Source organism: Apodemus sylvaticus, chromosome 2 (assembly GCF_947179515.1).
Source record: "Apodemus sylvaticus chromosome 2, mApoSyl1.1, whole genome shotgun sequence".
NCBI classification, from domain to species: Eukaryota; Metazoa; Chordata; class Mammalia; order Rodentia; family Muridae; genus Apodemus; species Apodemus sylvaticus.
This window is the reverse complement of record NC_067473.1, coordinates 166,449,466-166,469,520: the sequence shown is the minus strand read 5'-3', so window position 1 is coordinate 166,469,520 and position 20,055 is coordinate 166,449,466. Positions and strand designations below refer to the sequence as shown.

General features: G+C 39.0%; 1 protein-coding gene and 1 long non-coding RNA gene across 25 annotated transcripts in view; one reads left to right on the top strand and one right to left on the bottom strand.

Annotated features, from left to right (window-relative positions):
• Window positions 1–20,055, top strand: part of LOC127679301 (killer cell lectin-like receptor 5) — a 403,713-nt gene that overhangs the window by 232,138 nt on the left and 151,520 nt on the right. For 4 of the 24 annotated variants that reach the window (XM_052175069.1, XM_052175041.1, XM_052175065.1 and 1 more), the window contains 2 exons: window positions 18,092–18,241; window positions 18,346–18,555. The exons of 16 other annotated variants lie outside the window; for them this stretch is intronic. In XM_052175069.1, coding sequence (XP_052031029.1) covers window positions 18,092–18,227 — 136 coding nt within the window. In that variant the 3' untranslated portion in view covers window positions 18,228–18,241; window positions 18,346–18,555. Of the gene's footprint in view, window positions 1–18,091; window positions 18,248–18,345; window positions 18,556–20,055 lie in introns of those variants that run through there. 4 more of the 24 variants (XM_052175044.1, XM_052175049.1, XM_052175042.1 and 1 more) reach the window with 3 other exon arrangements.
• The window catches only part of LOC127679316 (uncharacterized), an 83,695-nt gene continuing 77,027 nt past the window's right edge, over window positions 13,388–20,055 (bottom strand). Inside the window, exon 3 of the long non-coding RNA XR_007976733.1 lies at window positions 13,388–13,468. This is a non-coding gene — a long non-coding RNA (uncharacterized LOC127679316). The remainder of the gene's footprint in view (window positions 13,469–20,055) is intronic.

Below are 20,055 nucleotides of genomic sequence, written 5' to 3'. Positions count from 1 at the left end.
TTGTGATAAAGGCCAGTTACAATACGACAGCATCTAATTATTCTATATCATATCTTTCAGAGCAGGTCAGCATTGTACCATGAATGGTTCAGTGCATATATATATATATATATATATATATATATATATATATATATGCACTGAAATTAATAAAAAAAATGGGGGAAACCCTTGAGGATATGGACACAGGGGAAAAGTTCCTGAACAGAACACCAACAGCTTATGCTCTAAGATCAAGAATTGACAAATGAGACCTCATAAAATTACAAAGTTTCTGTAAGGAAAAAGACACTGTTAAAAGGACAAAATGGCAAACAACAAATTGGGAAAGGATATTCCCCAACCCTACATCTGATAGAGGGCTAATATCCAATATATACAAAGAACTCAAGAAGTTAGACCCCAGGGAATCAAATAACCCTATTAAAAATGGGGTGCAGATCTAAACAAAGAATTTTCACCTGGAGAAATTCGAATGGCCGAGAGGCATCTTAAGAAGTGATCAACATCATTAGTCATTAGGGAAATGCAAATCAAAACAACCCTGTGATTTCACCTTACACCAGTCAGAATGGCTAAGGTCAAAAACTCAGAAGAGAGCAGGTGTTGGCGAGAATGTGGAGAAAGAGGAACACTCCTCCACTGCTGGTGGGGCTGTAAGATGGTACAACCACTTTGGGAATCAGTCTGGCGGTTCCTAAGAAAACTGGACATGACACTTCTGGAAGACCCTGCTATACCTCTCTTGGGCATATACCCAAAGGATTCCCCAGCATGCAATAAAGTCACATGCTCCATTATGTTCATAGCAGCCTTATTTATAATAGCCAGAAGCTAGAAAGAACACAGATGTCCCTCAAAGGAGGAATGGATACAGAAAATGTGGTATATTTGCACAATGGAATACTACTCAGCAATTAGAAACAATGAATTCACAAAATTTTTAGGCAAATGGTTTGATCTGGAAAATATCATCCTAAGTGAGGCAACCCAATCACAAAAGAATACACATGGAATGCAATCTCTGATAAGTGGATATTAATTAGCCCAGGATCTCTGAATACCCAAGGCACAAATCACACAACAAATGACTCCCATGAAGAAGTATGGAGAGCCTCCTGATCCTGGAAAGGATTGATCAAGCATTGGAGGGAATATAAGGACAGAGAAAAAGGAGGGAGGTGATTGGTGAATGGATGGAGAGAAGAAGGATTATGGGACATATGGAGAGGGGGCATCTGGGAAAGGGTAAATCATTTGGAATGTAAACAAAGTATATAGAAAATAAAAGTATTAAAAATAAGAAAAAATGAATTTTTAATATTATTTTCTATATTCCTTGTTTACATTCCAAATGATTTTCCCTTTCCCAGTTCCCCCTCCTCATAAGTCCAATAAGCCCTCTTCCCTCTGCCCGTTCACCAATCAACCTCCTCCTATTTCTCTGTCCTGGTACTCCCCTTCAATGCTGGATCAAGCCTTTCCAGGACCAGGGACCTCTCCTTTCTTCTTCTTGGGAATTATTTGATAGGTGAATTGTGTCTTGGGTATTCAGAGCTTCTGGGCTAATATCCATTTATCAGTGACTGCATTCCATATGTGTTCTTTTGTGATTGGGTTATCTCACTTAGGATGATATTTTCCAGATGCAACTATTTGCCTAAGAATTTCATGAATTCATTGTTTTTAATTGTTGAGTAGTATTCCATTCTGTAAATATACCACATTTTCTGTTTCTATTCTTCCACTGAGGGACATCTTGGTTCATTCCAGCCTCTGACTATTATAAATAAGGCAGCTATGAACATAGTGGACCATGTGTCCTTATTGGATGCCAGGGAATCCTCTGGATATATGGCCAGGAGTGGTATAGCAGGGTCCTCCAGAAGTGTCATGCCCAGTTTTCTGAGGAACTGCCAGTCTGATTTCCAGAGTGGTTGTACCAAGTTGCATTCCCTCCAGCAGTGGAGGAGTGTTCCTCTTTCTCCACATCCTCACCATCACCTGCTGTATCCTGAGTTTTTAATCTTAGCCATTCTGACTGGGGTGAGGTGAAATCTCAGAGTTGTTTTGATTTGTATTTCCTAATGACTAATGATGCTGAACATTTCTTAACGTGCTTCTCAGCCATTCAAAGTTCATTCAGGTGAAAATTCTTTGTCTAGCTCTGTACCCCATTTTTAATAGGGTTATTTGGCTCTAAGCATTTTCCTCTTAGCACTGCTTTCATTGTCTCCCATATATTTGGATATGTTGTGCCTTCATTTTCATTAAACTATAAAAAGTCTTTGATTTCTTTCTTTATTTTTCTTTGGCCAAGGTGTCATTGAGTAGAGCATCGTTCAGCCTCCATGTGTATGTGGGCTTTCTGTTGTTTTTGTTTCTGTTAAAGACCACTCTTATTATTCTATAGTGTTCTGATAGCATGGGATTAGTTCGATCTTCTTATATTTATGAGGTCTGTCTTGTGACCAAGTATATGGTTGATTTTGGAGAAGGTGCTATGAGGTGCTGAGAAAAACATATATTCTTTTGCTTTAGGCTGAAATGTTATATATATAAATCCAATTGGTCCAATGCTTCAATTAGTTTCACTATGTCCCTATTTAGTTTCTGTTTCCTGATCTGTCCATTGAAGTGAATGGAGTGTTGAAGTCAACCACAATTATTGTGTTAGGTGCAGTGTGTGCTTTGAGCTTTAGTAAAGTTTCTTAAATAAATGAGAGTGCCCTTGCAATTTGAGCATAGATGTTCAGAATTGGGAGTTGTTCTTGGTCCATTTTTCCCTTGACCAGTAAGAAGTGTCCTTCTGTGTCTCTTTTGATGACTTTAGGTTGAAATTCAAATTTATCTGACATTAGAATGGCTACTCCGGCTTGTTTCCTAAGACTGTTTGCTTGTAAAATTGTTTTCCAGCCTTTTACTCTGAGGTAGTGTTTGTCTTTGATACTGCAATGTGTTTCCTGTATGCACCAAAATGTAGGGTCCTGTTTATGAATCCAGTCTGTTAATCTATGTCTTTTTATTGCAAAATTGAGTCCATTGATGTTAAAAGATATTAAGGAATAGTGACTATTGCTTCCTGTTATTTTTGAGGTTATTTTTATATTTGAGTGGCAAACTTCCTTTGATGAAAGAAGTTTACTATCTTGATTTTTCCAGGGTATAGTTTCCCTCTATGTATTGAAGTTTTCCACTTATTATTCTTTGTAGGGCTGGGTTTGTGGAAAGCTATTGTGTAAATTTGCTTTTGTTATATAATATCTTGGTTTGTCCTTTTTCTCTTACTGCTCTTAATATTCTTTCTTTGTTTAGTACATTTGGGGTTTTGATTATTATGTGACAGGAGGTATTTCTGTTCTGGTCCAATCTTTTTGGAGTTCTATAGGATTCTTGTATATTCATGAACAACTCTCTTTAGGGTTGGGAAGTTTTCTTCCATAATTTTGTTGAAGATATTTGCTGGCCCTTTAAGTTGTAATTCTTCATACTCATCTATACCTAGAATCCTTAGTTTTGGTCTTCTAATTTTGTACTGGATTTCCTGGATGTTTTTGGTTACAAGCTTTTTGCTTTTTGCATTTTCTTTGACTGTTGAGTCCATGGTTTCTATGATATCTTTGGCATCTGAGATTCTTCTCTCTCTTGTATTCGCTTGTTGATATTTGCATCTATGGCCCCTGATTTCTTCCCAAGGTTTTCTATCTCCAAAGTTGTCTCCCTTTGTGATTTCTTAGTTGTTTCTACTTCTGCTTTTAAACCCTGGACAGGTTTGCTCAGTTCCTTCACTTGTTTGTGTTTTCCTGTATTTCCTTAATAGATTTTTGTGTTTCCTCTTTCATGACTTCTGCCTGTTGACTCAAATTCTCCTGCATTTCTTTAAGTGATTTTTTTTGTTTCCTCTTTATTGGCTTCTATCTGTTGACTCATATTCTCCTGAATTTCTTTAAATATTTTTTTGTGTTTCCATTGTAAGGGCTTCTAACTTATTCATGTTCCCTGTATTTCTTTAAGACATTTATTTATGTCCTTTTTGTGTTCCTCTAACAGCATCATGACCAGTGATTTTAAATCCAAATCTTGTTTTTCTGGTGTGTTGGGGTATCTAGCACTTGCTGCTGTTGGAGAATTAGGTTCAGATGCTGTCATATTCCCTTGATTTCTGTTAGTAATGTTCCTGCATTTGCCTTTTGCCATCTGGTTATCTCTTTAGTTGGTTCTGCTGTCGCTGGTCGGTGCTTGAACCTCCTGTGGGCCTGTAAGGCTATTTCTGCACCCCTGGATAACTGGGTTGTCCCTGGCACAGATTGCTGATGGGCTGTCCTACTATTGGATGCCATTAGAGCCCTAGTGTGCCTTGTCTCAAGCAATGTTATTCTCAGGTTTTCTCTGTGTACCTGGTGTTGCCTGTCTGGTCAGCCTGGAATGAGTATTGTGGACTCCTTAGGATCACCCTCCAAGCGCCAATAACTCTGTAGAGCAAATGGCCTAGGACAGGGCTTGCTGCTGGATTTCAAATGCTCTGCTGATGCTGGTTCTCGAATGCACCACTTGTACTAAATAACCTATACCTATCTGTTCTTGAGAGAGTATCGGGAAGTAGGATCTTCCCCATGTCAGATGTGGCACAGGTCTGCCACATCCGATGGGAAGGGGCAGTGACGATTCACCTGCTCTAGCCTGTTCTCTAGAGAGTATCAGAAAATGGGATCTTCCCTTTGTGAGATGTGGCACAGGTCTCTGGCTGAGCTGGCTGCTTGGTAACAGGAGCCAAGATTGTTGCGACCTCAGGTCAGATGTGCTCCCTGCTTGGCCACAGGAGCCAAGATGGTGGGCACCCACTTCTATTTTAACATGGTTCTGACAGCATGGACAGCCAGGTTTCAAGACTTCAGGAAAATACATTCCTCTCGCTCCTCTAATGACCCTCTTAAGAAGTCTACCACAGAAGTAGCCAGAGCACAGACAGCCTAACAAGATGTACTAATATGTTCTAATCTCAGAGATTATTAGTACTGTTAATAATTTTGGTTTGCCTATATAAAGTATCATTTCACACAGACTAGGCTTAGTCTTTTTGACTCGATCTCCCAAGCACTGGGGTTGCTGGTATTTTCCATAGAGCCAATTAATTTGTTTATAGCCTTCATAAAGAGACAGAGATGGGTCTGTGGTAATATTTATAGTGAGATCCCATAAGCTGAGAGGATGTGTGCATCCATTTTAAAAGATCTTTGTGGTAGAACAGTTCCATGGTTGCCATACCTGAGACTTCAGTAAGAATGTATAGGAGGCAAAAGGCTTCTCTGGCCACCACAAGCATATTCTACAATGAAAAGATGCAGAAGCTTGCCCATATGTTACAATTACTTCTAAAGACTGAGTAACTGTGAGCCTAACTCGTGTTGCCTGTGGACAGGTCTAGGTGAACATCACTGTGAAAGTGAACATAAGAGCTCATGGTGCACCTCTGGTGCTTCATGTGTATTTGTGAATAGTTAGTGTCTACTGGATCCTTTTCATCCTTCCACATGTTCAACATACATCCTTAATGAGAGTGCCCATAAGGATATCTCTTGGATGTCTAATGCATGTATCTACATTCTTGCTGTATCTCACCTCCCCTGCCTGTTATCCATGGGCTATGTAGTTTCATTTGCCTTTCTTTTCTCTTTCTATAATGAATTTAAACATTTTGTTTCTCCCTCATTTGAATCCACTTTTAAAGAAAGGTAATTGTTTTTTAAAGTTTTGTCTATTTGAGCATCATGGATTTTGGCAGATTTAATTCTCTGTCTGGTATTCTTTGACACAGATTCTCATTATGCTAGCCTAGATCAAATTCATTGTATTTCCCAATATGTCTTGAACTTCTGATCAGCTTGGATGTATCATTTAGTATTTAAATGACCATTTCACATTCATTCACTTTTCTTTTTTTCTGAGTATTAGGAGAAGGACTGGATGCCAGGCTATGCTGATCCTATGAAATGTCAGCTCTGCTGAATCCTAAGTCTGTATAGGAATCTGCTTATTGACTGTTCATAACTCTATTGAGTGATATTTTAATTAGCGATAATCACACTTCAGATAAACCTCATTGGCTACAATACTGCCACTTCACAAAGCTGAGTGATACTTTAAATATTAGTTAATATTTAATGAGGGCCTCACTCTATATCCTAGTCTGACCTTGTTATAATCCTCCTAATTCAGCCTCCAAATTGGTGAGTTTATAGGTCTAGCCTTTCCTAGTGTTGTATTTTTTCTCTACATTTTAAATTACATTTTCCTAAGACTTCAGTTGTGTTGCATTTAGGGAAGTCATTTGGTCACCATATTTCAGTGAACTCCTGTTGTCTCTGATGGCAGGAGAGCAAGAACCACAACAGAACTCACAAATCCTCTTCTGTGACTGTATTACACTCCTCGCCTTTCTCCTTAATATGGAGGCATAGGAGATCTTGTCCTCTGTGCCACATAACTTCTTTCTCCCTTTTTTTTTTAATTTTTTTTATTCGATATAATTTATTTACATTTCAAATGATTTCCCCTTTTCTAGCCCCCCCACTCCCCGAAAGGCCCGTAAGCCCCCTTCTCTTCCCCTGTCCTCCCTCCCACCCCTTCCCACTTCCCCGTTCTGGTTTTGCTGAATACTGTTTCACTGAGTCTTTCCAGAACCAGGGGCCACTCCTCCTTTCTTCTTGTACCTCATTTGATGTGTGGATTATGTTTTGGGTATTCCAGTTTTCTAGGTTAATATCCACTTATTAGTGAGTGCATACCATGATTCACCTTTTGAGTCTGGGTTACCTCACTGAGTATGATATTCTCTAGCTCCATCCATTTGCCTAAGAATTTCATGAATTCATTGTTTCTAATGGCTGAATAGTACTCCATTGTGTAGATATACCACATTTTTTGCATCCACTCTTCTGTTGAGGGATACCTGGGTTCTTTCCAGCATCTGGCAATTATAAATAGGGCTGCTATGAACATAGTAGAACATGTATCCTTATTACATGGTGGGGAGTCTTCTGGGTATATGCCCAGGAGTGGTATAGCAGGATCTTCTGGAAGTGAGGTGCCCAGTTTTCGGAGGAACCGCCAGACTGATTTCCAGAGTGGTTGTACCAATTTGCAACCCCACCAGCAGTGGAGGAGTGTTCCTCTTTCTCCACACCCTCTCCAACACCTGCTGTCTCCTGTATTTTTAATCTTAGCCATTCTGACTGGTGTAAGATGAAATCTTAGGGTTGTTTTGATTTGCATTTCCCTAATGACTAATGAAGTTGAGCATTTTTTAAGATGCTTCTCCGCCATCCGAATTTCTTCAGGTGAGAATTCTTTGTTTAACTCTGTACCCCATTTTTTAATAGGGTTGTTTGGTTTTCTGGAGTCTAACTTCTTGAGTTCTTTATATATATTGGATATTAGCCCTCTATCTGATGTAGGATTGGTGAAGATCTTTTCCCAATTTGTTGGTTGCCGATTTGTCCTCTTGATGGTTTCCTTTGCCTTACAGAAACTTTGTAATTTTATGAGGTCCCATTTGTCAATTCTTGCTCTTAGAGCATACGCTATTGGTGTTCTGTTCAGAAACTTTCTCCCTGTACCGATGTCCTCAAGGGTCTTCCCCAGTTTCTTTTCAATTAGCTTCAGAGTGTCTGGCTTTATGTGGAGGTCCTTGATCCATTTGGATTTGAGCTTAGTACAAGGAGACAAGGATGGATCAATTCGCATTCTTCTGCATGCTGACCTCCAGTTGAACCAGCACCATTTGTTGAAAAGGCTATCTTTTTTCCATTGGATGTTTTCAGCCTCTTTGTCGAGGATCAAGTGGCCATAGGTGTGTGGGTTCATTTCTGGATCTTCAATCCTGTTCCATTGATCCTCCTGTCTGTCACTGTACCAATACCATGCAGTTTTTAACACTATTGCTCTGTAGTATTGCTTGAGGTCAGGGATGCTGATTCCCCCAGATTTTATTTTGTTGCTGAGAATAGTTTTAGCTATCCTGGGTTTTTTGTTGTTCTAGATGAATTTGATAATTGCTCTTTCTAACTCTGTGAAGAATTGAGTTGGGATTTTGATGGGTATTGCATTGAATCTGTATAGTGCTTTAGGCAAAATGGCCATTTTAACTATATTGATTCTACCGATCCATAAGCATGGGAGGTTTTCCCATTTTTTGAGGTCTTCTTCCATTTCCTTCTTCAGAGTCTTGAAGTTCTTGTCATACAGATCTTTCACATGTTTGGTAAGAGTCACCCCAAGATACTTTATACTGTTTGAGGCTATTGTGAAGGGGGTCATTTCCCTAATTTCTTTCTCAGCCTGCTTATCCTTTGAGTATAGGAAGGCCACTGATTTGCTTGAATTGATTTTGTAACCTGCCACTTTGCTGAAGTTGTTTATCAGCTGTAGGAGCTCTCTAGTGGAGTTCTTTGGGTCACTTAGGTAGACGATCATGTCGTCTGCAAATAATGATAGTTTGACTTCTTCCTTTCCAATTTGTATCCCTTTGACCTCCTTATGTTGTCGAATTGCCCGAGCTAGTACCTCAAGTACAATATTGAAAAGATAAGGAGAAAGGGGGCAGCCTTGTCTGGTCCCTGATTTCAGTGGGATTGCTTCAAGTTTCTCTCCATTTAGTTTGATGCTGGCTACCGGTTTGCTGTATATTGCTTTTACTATGTTTAGGTATGGGCCTTGAATTCCTGTTCTCTCCAAGACTTTAAGCATGAAGGGATGCTGAATTTTGTCAAATGCTTTTTCAGCATCCAATGAAATGACCATGTGGTTTTGTTCTTTGAGTTTGTTTATGTAGTGGATTGCATTGATGGATTTCCGTATATTGAACCAACCCTGCATTCCCGGGATAAAGTCTACTTGATCATGGTGGATGATCGTTTTGATGTGTTCTTGGATTCGCTTGGCAAGAATTTTATTGAGTATTTTTGCATCGATGTTCATAAGGGAAATTGGGCTGAAGTTCTCTTTCTTTGTTGGATCTTTTTGTGGCTTTGGTATCAGCGTAATTGTGGCTTCGTACAAGGAATTGGGTAGTGTTCCTTCTGTTTCTATTTTGTGGAATAGTTTGAAGAGTATTGGTGTTAACTCTTCTTTGAAGGTCTGGTAGAATTCTGCACTGAAGCCATCTGGTCCTGTGCTTTTTTTGGTTGGAAGACTTTCTATGACTCCTATTTCTTTAGGCATTATGGGACTGTTTAGATGGTCTAGTTGGTCCTGATTTAATTTTGGTATTTGGTATCTGTCAAGGAAATTGTCCATTTCCTCCAGATTCTCCAATTGTGTTGAGTACAGGCTCTTGTAGTAGGATCTGATGATTTTTTGGATTTCCTCAGTTTCCGTTGTTATATCTCCCTTTTCATTTCTATGTTTATTAATTTGGATACTTTCTCTGTGCCCTTTGGTCAGTCTGGCTAAGGGTTTATCTATCTTGTTGATTTTCTCAAAGAACCAGCTCCTGGTTTTGTTGATTTTTTGTATGGTTCTCTTTGTTTCTACTTGATTGATTTCGGCACTGAGTTTGATGATTTCCTGCCTTCTACTCCTCCTGGGCGAAATAGCTTCTTTTTGTTCTAGGGCTTTCAGGTGTGTCATTAAGCTGGTAATGTATGCTCTCTCCATTTTCTTTTTGGAGGCACTCAGGGCTATGAGTTTTCCTCTTAGCACTGCTTTCATTGTGTCCCATAGATTTGGGTATGTTGTGTTTTCATTTTGATTGTGTTCTAAAAAGTCTTTAATTTCTTTCTTTATTTCTTCCTTGACCAAGGTATCATTGAGTGGAGTATTGTTCAGTTTCCACTTGTATGTGGGTTTTCTGTTGTTTATGTTGCTATTGAAGTCCACTTTTACTCCATAGTGATCAGATAGGATGCATGGGATTAGTTCTATCTTCTTATATTTGTTGAGGTCTGTCTTGTGACCAATTATATGGTCGATTTTGGAGAAGGTACCATGAGGTGCTGAGAAAAAGGTATATTCTTTTGTTTTAGGATAGAATGTTCTATATATATCTGTTAAATCTAATTGGTCCAAAGCTTCAATTAGTTTCATTGTGTCCCTGTTTAGTTTCTGTTTTCCTGATCGGTCCATTAAGGAAAGTGCAGTGTTGAAGTCACCCACAATTATTGTGTTAGGTGCAATGTGTGCTTTTAGTTTTAATAAAGTTTCTTTTACGAAAGAGGGTGCCCTTGCATTTGGGGCATAGATGTTCAGGATTGACAGTTCTTCTTTTTGTATTTTTCCTTTGACCAGCAAGAAGTGTCCCTCAGGGTCTCTTTTGATGACTTTGGGTTGAAAGTCAATTTTATCTGATATTAAAATGGCTACTCCAGCTTGTTTCCTGAGACCATTTGCTTGTAAAATTGTCTTCCAGCCTTTTACTCTAAGGTAGTGTTTGTCTTTGACCCTGAGGTGTGTTTCCTGTAAGCAGCAAAATGTAGGGTCCTGTTTACGTATCCATTCAGTTAGTCTGTGTCTTTTTATTGGGGCATTAAGTCCATTGATGTTAAGAGATATTAAGGAATAGTGATTGTTATTTCCTATCATTTTTGACGTTATTTTTTAAATTTGAATGCTTAACTTCTTTTGGGTTTGATGAAAGGTTACTATCTTGCTTTTTCCAGGGTGAAGTTTCCCTCCTTGTATTGGTGCTGTCCTCCTATTATCCTTTTTAGGGCCGGGTTTGTGGATAGATATTGGGTAAACTTGGTTTTGTCATGAAATATCTTAGTTTCTCCATCTATGGTGATTGAGAGTTTTGCTGGATATAGTAGTTTTGGTAGGCATTTGTGTTCTCTTAGAGTCTGCATGAGATCTGCCCAGGACCTTCTAGCCTTCATAGTCTCAGGTGCAATGTCTGCTGTGATTCTGATAGGTCTTCCTTTATATGTTACTTGGCCTTTTTCTCTTACTGCCTTTAGTATTCTTTCTTTGTTTAGAACATTTGGTGTTTTGATTATTATGTGACGGGAAGTATTTCTGTTCTGGTCCAGTCTGTTTGGAGTTCTGTAGGCTTCTTGTATATTCATGGGCATCTCTCTCTTTAGGTTAGGGAAGTTTTCTTCCATAATTTTATTGAAGATATTTGCTGGCCCTTTAAGTTGTAAATCTTCACTCTCATCTATGCCTATAATCCTTAGGTTTGGTCTTCTCATTGTGTCCTGGATTTCCTGGATATTTTGGGTTACAAGCTTTTTGCATTTTGCATTTTCTTTAACTGTTGAGTCCATGGTTTCTATGGAATCTTCAGCATCTGAGATTCTTTCTTCTATCTCTTGTATTCTGTTGTTGATATTTGCATCTCTGTCCCCTGATTTCTTCCCAAGGCTTTCTATCTCCAAAGTTGTCTCCCTTTGAGTTTTCTTAGTTGTTTCTACTTCTGATTTTAGATCCTGGATGGTTTTGCTTAGCTCCTTCACTTGCATGTTTGTGTTTTCCTGTAATTCTTTAAGAGATTTTTGTGTTTCCTCTTTCATGAGCTCAGCCTGTTGACCAAAGTTCTCCTGTATTTCTTTAAGAGATTTTTGTGTTTCGTCTTTTATGACCTCAGCCTTTTGACCAAAGTTCTCCTGTATTTCTTTAAGTGTTTTTTGCATTTCCTCCTTGTTGGCTTTTATATTCTCCTGGATTTCTTTCAATGATTTTTGTGTTTCCCTTGCAAGGGCTTCTAACTTTTGATCCATTTTCTCCTGAATTTCTTTAAGTATGTCCTTCATGTGTTCCTGTACCAGCATCATGACCAGTGATTTTAAATCCAAATCTTGTTTTACTGGTGTGATGGGGTATCCAGGACATGTTGGTAGAAAAGAATTGGGTTCAGATGTTGCCATATTGCCTTGATTTCTGTTAGTGACGTTCCTGCGTTTGCCTTTTGCCATCTAGTTCTCACTGGTGTTAGTTTGTCTTGTCAGTGCTGGACTCACCAGCGCAAGCTGCCCCTTCCCAGTTGGCCTCTGGTGCACAGCTTACCTCCTGCACTGCTTGTAGACAGGGTGCTGCTGCCCAGGCTGTTCAGATCCCAAAGCAGGCACCCAAAGGCTCCCGCTGGGGCCCGCTGGATTCACTGGAGCACACTGACTTCTCCCAACTGGCCGCCCGGAAACCCAGCTAGCCACTTGCAGGACTTGGAGATGTGGTGCTGCCGCCCAGGCTGATCTGGGCAGCAGAACTCCCAACCGGGTTGGTGCACACAAGGCTAGCCTAGCTGTTCAGGCCCTGAGTCTAGGCAAAAGCCTGGCAGGCCAATGTCAGTGCAAAGTTCCCCTCAGCTGTGGGTGTTAATTGGGTGTGTCAGGTGGCTAGGATGGTGGCGTGCTAGAGTTCCCTGAGAGTGCTGGGAGAGTCTGCTGGGCTAACAACCTCCTGGCTGGGATGGCCCAACGAGCAGCCCAGGGCCTGGGGGCAGTCCAGGGCCTGACCATCTGAGACCCCTGCTATGTCCGCCTTGGGCTATGCCTGTTAGCTGGTTTGGTTTTGCCTGCTAGGTCTCTCTGGCTTCCCGTAGGCAAAATGGCGGAGGTGCGCACCGGCCCGGGCAAACAAGCTCCTGGCTGGGTCGGCACACAGATGGCCCGCCAAGCAGCCCAGGACCTGGGGGCAGTTCAGGGCCTGACCGTCTGAGACCCCTGCTATGTCCGCCTCGGGCTATGCCTGTTAGCCAGTTTGGTTTTGCCTGTTAGGTCTCCCTGGCTTCCCTTAGGCAAAATGGTGGTGGTGCGCGCGCCTTAGGCAAAATGGCAGTGGTGCGCACGCCGGCCCGGGAGGAAAAAAACCTCCTGGCCGGGTTTGCACCCCGGTGGACCTCCGATCAGCCCAGGGCCTGGGTGCAGGCCAACGCCCGTCGGGCTTAGACCCCCACGATGTTGGTCTCGGGTTATATTTGCGTACCTCAGTCTGATTTCTCTGGCGACCGAGAACCAATATGGAGCCCTCATAACTGACTGGCGGGAGGCAGAGTTCTGATGTGGCTTCTGTGTGGTGAAAAGCACCGTAAATCCGCCGCTGCTTGCAGCCTGGCTGGCCAGCGATGGCCAGTGGTCGTGGGCGCCGGGTCTGCCTGGACCCTGTCCGCTTGGTTCTACTGCTGATGCCCCTTCCTCTGGACCTCTTTCTCCCTTTTATATATCTTTTTTTGTGAAGAGTATCAGGGTAAACCAACTTCAATATAAAATTATCCCATAGAAATACTGAAAATTAAATTAACTTTTTAGTGAAAAATTAACACTGCAGACTATATGAGGAGTTAAGTTTTGACAAGAAGACCACTTTTATTTTTCTTTTTTAATTCATTTATTTTTGTGTTATGTATACACATGTGCATTCTACAGCAGTAATGTAGCTAGTGGGCAATTAGGGACTTATTTCTCTCGTACATTGTGGGGTCTGAAGTCTGAACTCAGGTTGTCAGTTTCGGTCAGCTATGTTACTGGCCCAAGACCTTTTTTATGAGTTTAAAAAAGTTAAACTTTTGAATTGTTGCACTTATGATTAAGTCCATATTCTGAATACTTTGATCAATAAACCTTCCTTTAAAAACCTGAGCCTAAATAAATGTAAGCTTCTGACTTAAATAACTATCCATTTTATTTTTTTGTTTTATACTGATTTTTTAAATTATTCTATTTATTTACATTGCAGTCATTGCCCTCCTTTCCATGCCCCACTTCCACTGTTCCTATTCCCATTTCTCCTTCCCCTTGACTCTGAGAGCTTCCCCCACAGAATTTCCCCTTCCCTGGGGCCTCAAATTTCAGCTTCCACTGAGACCAAACCATTCATTCCTCTGCTATAATTGTGCCAGGAGCCTAGGACCAACCTATGTATGCTGCCTGGTTGGTGAATCCATCTCTGGGAGCTCCCTGGGATCAGGCTTAGTTGAGACTGCTGGTCTTCCTATGGTGTCACCCATCCCTTCAGCTTCTTTAATCCTTTACTTAATTTAACCAAAGGGGGTGCCCGCCTTCAGTCCAATGGTTAGGTATAAGTATCTGCATCTGTCTCATCCACTTGTGGGTAGGGCCTCTCAGGGTACAGCCATGCTAGGCTTTTGTCTGTAGGCACATCATAGCATCAGTAATAGTGTCAGGATTTGGTGTCTCCACATGAGGTAGATCCCCAGTTGGGGCAGTCACTAGACCACCTTTCCTTCAGTCTCTTCTCCATTTTTGTCCCTGCAGTTCTTTTAGACAGGACAAATTCTGGGTATGAAGTTTTGACTGTGGTCTAGTAACCCTGTCCCTCCAAATGAGGCCCTGTCTATGTAGTGGAGGTGGACTGGGTGAGTTCCCCCTCGCAATTGTTGGATATGTTAGCTAAGGTAACCCTCATCAAGTCCAGAGAGCCACTCACTCCCAAGTCTCTGGTACTTTTTAGAGGGTCCCCCCCCCACCTCCCCACTCCAGAGGATGCATCATTACATAAGGAAGAGGAAGTGCATTTTTACAGTTTCACAGATAAAATGACTGTGGGAAAGCCTGTTTCTAGGTCTATGAAAAGAGAGTAGACAAATTCCCTGATTTGGTGTGACAAGTGAAGGAAAAATGAAAGTGGAACATTTGTCATTTTGTTAATTTCCTGTGGTTATTTGTGACTCCTTAGTGACCATGGATCACAATGTTTTAACAGGTCTCAGTCTACTATATAACTATGGTGATGAGATGAAAAGGGAAGAAATGCTCTTCTGAAATCTGCTGTCTTAACACAGCAGAAGATGTCTTTCTTCCAGGTACCCAGAGCAGCTTTGTCTTTAGAATGGATGCTTTTGTTCCAAAACCTGAGGAATTCATCTCTGTTTCCCAAATGACACAGTAGCACTTGCATAATCCCAATAAACAGCACACACTTTATCATCACCTGTATCAACCACTTCAACAATCCATGGGTTTGGTGGCACAATTAAGAACTAGGATGTGTTTGTGGATTTCTATTTGTTATTTGGTTGGGTAGTGCTTGTTACTTTTTTCACATAGGATAATTTATACTTTTAGAGTGCATTTACTAGATGTAATTATCTAGAGTGGATTAATAGTTGCCCGAGTACTTCAAGAATTTCATTCAAACTTCCAAAATCTATATATGTTCTCATTCACTGTCTATTTCTCTTGGATCTATTTGATGAAAGTTGAAATCTCACAGATATAGTAATATTCACTGCAGCCAGCTGCTTAAGATAGCTCAAGATGTGCAATCTGAGAGGTACATGGGTTTGGTGCCTGCCTAGGCTTCACAGAATTTTTGGAATCATGCTGTACTACAGAATGAGAATCTGTCTTATGAACCCTAATAATAATAATAATGATAATGGTAATAATGCTAAACTGCCTAGGAATACTTTCAGGGTGATGCAATTTCTTTTATAGTATCATAATTAACCTTTAAAAAATCTGTATAGATCTAGTAATACATTTTAATCCATAACCCATATCCATAATTATCAGGTTTTTTTGGATCACGTCTCTTGTCAACATTTCTTCATATTCAGGATCATGCAGTGTATTCACTCATAAAGTCCTTAAGTTCTGAAGCAGTTTGGCTCATTGTTTGAGAATTAAATTTAAAAATTCATGTCTTGACACAGGAGTCTACATATAATAAAATTAAATTAGTGTAAATATTAAAATATAAGTTTTAATAAATACGTATACTTTTCCAAGCAACATTCTGCAAAGAAGTTTGATGTTAACTTTACAAAAGTGTTGTCATCTGAATGGAGGGAATCTCAATTGAGAAAGTGCCTCAATAAGATTTGCTTGTAAGCAAGCCTGTAGGGCATTTGCTTAATTATTAACTGGTGTTGGAGGGCACAAACTATTGTTGGTATCACCCCTGAGACTGTGGTGTTGGCTATGCTAAGAAAGAAGGATAAGCAAATTTTGGAGACTAAGACAATAAGGTGCATCATATGTGCCATCAAGCTCATGCCCAGTGTGATTCTTGCCCTGCAACGATGGGCAATCACATAGAAGTTTAAGCAAAATAAATCCTTTCCTTCCCCAAGTTGCTTTAGTCATGGTGTGTTATCACAGCAATATAAACCATCCAACTAAAACAGGACAATTTTGTTAGCTTCTGACGTTCTTTTCTGTTCCTTGCCCAGCACTTGACCCTGTACAATGAGACATGCGGTCTATTGTATTAAAAATACTAAACTGCCCAGAAATACTTTCTAGGATGAAGAAATTTCTTTTATAGTATCATAATTAACCTTTAAATATTCAGTATGGATCTAGTAATATGTCTTAATCCATATTCCTTATTCATAATTATCAGCTCTTTGGACTATGTCTCTCTTGATATATCCTGTTCAGGATCATACAGTATATTACCTCATGTCCTTAAGTTCTGAAATAGTTTGGATTATTGTTTAATAACTTAATTTCAAAATTTAAGTTTTGATACTGGAGTCTGCATGTAATAAAATGAGTTGTCCTAGTGCAGAGTATCATATACAATGCACAGATTTGTGATTAGCTCTGTATTTCTTTGCATCTCTCCATATTATGTCACTATGGCATTTTAGCTAACTCAAGCTGTTTTCTTGATCAGCTTTTCATTCTTTTAGTTACAAAGAACTTTTGTACTACACAAAAATATTCCACAATATTTCTCCATTCAGATGTGAACATAGGTGTTTCTAAATTTGGGCAATTATGGAATTTTGACAATTACAAAAGCAGTCATGTCAATTTATGTGCAAGTTTCTGTTTACATCCATTTTATTTATTATTAATTATCTTATGTTAACATCTGGTGTATGCTGGGTTATTCCTTTGGCCTATGTTTGATGTATGCATGTGATTTTATGAATGTACCCATGAGTCTATCTCATGACTGACTAATGTCCATATTCATTCCTAAAGAATATTGCCTGTTAAGTCTATGCTCTATAAGTAACTTAGTTTCATTTACCTTGGATTATTTTTTACATTCCTAAATTTGATAAATTTGAGTATTTCATTTCTTCTCATCTTAAATCTAACATTCAAAAACAGGTGACATATTTTCCTCAAGACTGATCCCTTTGAAGTCTCAGTCTCACATAGTTAGGATGCATTTCATTCTCTTTCTCTCTTTGACAGAAGCTCTCCTTAACACAACTAGCTTTAAACTACCTATATGTTGCAAGCTAGCACTGAACTTTGATCCTCCTATCTTGATTACTATGAAACAGGACTATAAGTCCCACTAGGACAGGCTAGATTTAATATTGAGGATCTTGATTTTGAGTGCATTCTTTAGGCAGATTCCTCTATTAGGAAAATAGCACTGTTGCTCTATAGTGCTTCCCTGATCATCCAAAGTTCATTCAACTCCTGCTAACACCTCAGTGTAAAGGGTTAATCTGATTCATGTTGGTTTATACAATAGGATCTTAATTATCAATTATGAAATAATTACTTTTTATTTCTTGTTTTGCTACTTTGCTAAGACTATCCTGGATCTCACAATCCTTCTGTGTTGGTGGTAATTTGCTCTGTGTTCTAATGTTTTTTTTTTTCATTTAGCTATGTATTTTTTGACAGAAGGGTAGCTGTGGTCTCTAGAATAACATCCTGAAAAAAATCATAGTTGTGTTGCATACTTGCAGTTCAGTAGATTACCATGTTTCCATGAACCTATTAGTTATGAGGTAGGGAAGAAGAAAGGGATATAGTCCAAAACATTCGTTACAATCCCTCATCTGTGACTCTATTTCAAATCTCCTCTTTCTTCTTAAAACACAAACATAAGGCCTGTTCTGTGTGGCATATACATCTGTTTTAGTATTACCCTACCATTCTTGTTGACAAAACACAAATGTAAAAGGAGGTTAAGGCAAAATAATTATTTGTAAATATTGAAAATCTGATTTACCTGCAGACCAAATAATTTTGAGTGGGAAATCAGATGGAAACTTTGTGTGATCCTGAAACCATTTCTTTTCAAAGAACAATTGGTGATGAACCTATGATTAATAGTTCTATATTCTGTATACTTTAGCCAATGGAACATTTTAAACCATGACTCATTTCAGTGAATGTTCAAAATTGAACAGTTACCCATTATTGTTTTTGTTCTTCAGTTCGTTGAAAATAATGAAAAGCAATGTAAGGCGTCAAGGATGCATGTTCTTATCCAAAACGAGACTAGAAATTGATAATTGTGACAATACCTACCCCTGTATTTGTGAGAAGAGACTGGATAAGTTTCCTGATTGATTCTCCAACAACAGGTAAAGGTAAAATTTCCATGAGCTGATTCTCATTTGCTTCCTGTAATAATTTGTGACTGCTTACAAACACAAAAACACAAAACAAAAAAGTGATTTGTTCACAGGTCTTAGTCTGCTGTGTAAACAGAGAGAAGAGCTGGAAGAGTATGGGAATGTTCTCCAGAATGTGATGTGACAGAGCAGTCTTCTTCCTGGTGGAGACAGGACACATCTCCACTGGTGCATGGGAATACTTTGTTCCAAAACCTCTAGGACTCTGCTCTTTCTGCTTCCTTAAACCTGTATAGAACTAAATAAAGAACCCCAATAAACAACATGAGTATTTCATTATAATTAGAATAAGTCTTCTTAAATGAAAGCACATTTACAAGAATGTAATTTTAAGTTTTGTTTTCTCATTTGTTAGTTTATTACTAATTTGTTTTCTTCTGAATTCTGTTTCATGTAGAAGTTTTTCACATTGTTACAAGCATTTCTTTTGGCCATTAAATATAATTTCAAGTTTGGTGAACAGTTGCTAGCATAATTTATGGGAATGCTGAATATCTTTTATCCTTGTCATCAGTTATCATACCCTCTTTAATCCACCTAGCATTAGTTGAGGCCGTATAGTACGGTATCTTAATATCCAGCTGAGAAACATGGGCTTTAATAAAGAAGTATACTTTTTATCCTCCATCAAATCCCTCCTTCTTCTGACTTAGTGGCAGGACACAACATATCTTATAGGAGAATGTTACTAAAGTGACAATTATGTCTCAGTAATCTGATCACTTTCTCAGGAAACTGCAAGACAGTCCATTATAGAGGCACATTCTCCCAGAATAAACTTAACCCTTTGGTAAAGCACATCCTGTAACAGACAGTTATCTCCATAGAGTGCCAGCTACAACCCCAGAGGTCATAGACTAGAGCCCACTCTATGTAACCCAGAAGTGAGGCTGCCTGAGAAGACTAAATGCACAGCAACAGGGAAAGTAATTGACTTCTGTTTCTTGGGCCAAATGGAAATTATATGAGAACTGTGCAAGTGAATGGTGTGTAAGAGTTAACCCATGGTGATCTACCCTGGATCTGCCTATAATATATGTTATAGTATTCTTATATTTTATAAAAGATATTTGTCTTTAGAAATGGGTATTCAAAAGATTATATGTGGCCTAGTTCTTAATATTGTCAGTTTCGTTTTTGTTACTGAAGAAATTTCTCCAAATATATATCTGGTGTTTTTCTACAGAAATGGTGTCAGGGTCAACTTGAACCCTTTGCCATTTAGAACATGATGCACAATTTATATGCCAATTTAATAAATGTTTGTACAACTACAGTCTAAGATAAATTTCAATGTCAAGTAATGATATAATTTTCCATTTTAAACAATAAACATAGTTTAAACCTATATTTTAAAATATATTCAGTAATTTTAGTAGACATCATTCTACTTCGATGTCATAAGTAAGATTTCCCCTCTCTTCCTCAAGTTCTCTCACTTCCAGTGTAGAACATCAGAAAATCTTCTTCTGTAGATATTGGAACTGAATGCATTTTTTTTCACACAGGATTTTACAGCTCAATAAATTTACTTGAAGACAGGAGGTCATATATGATGATCACAACCCACATGCTTTTGTGGTCTTCTGAATTGTGCATTTAAATAATTTCATAAAATGTTAGACTTATTTAATGCAATATACATTTAGGAGTCTGAAGCTAGGAGATTGTGAATTCAAGACCATCTTTCGCTATATAGTAAGACTTGTCTATGAAACAGAGTCACAAATCATTTTATACAACAAGTATCTCTAGCCTGCTGA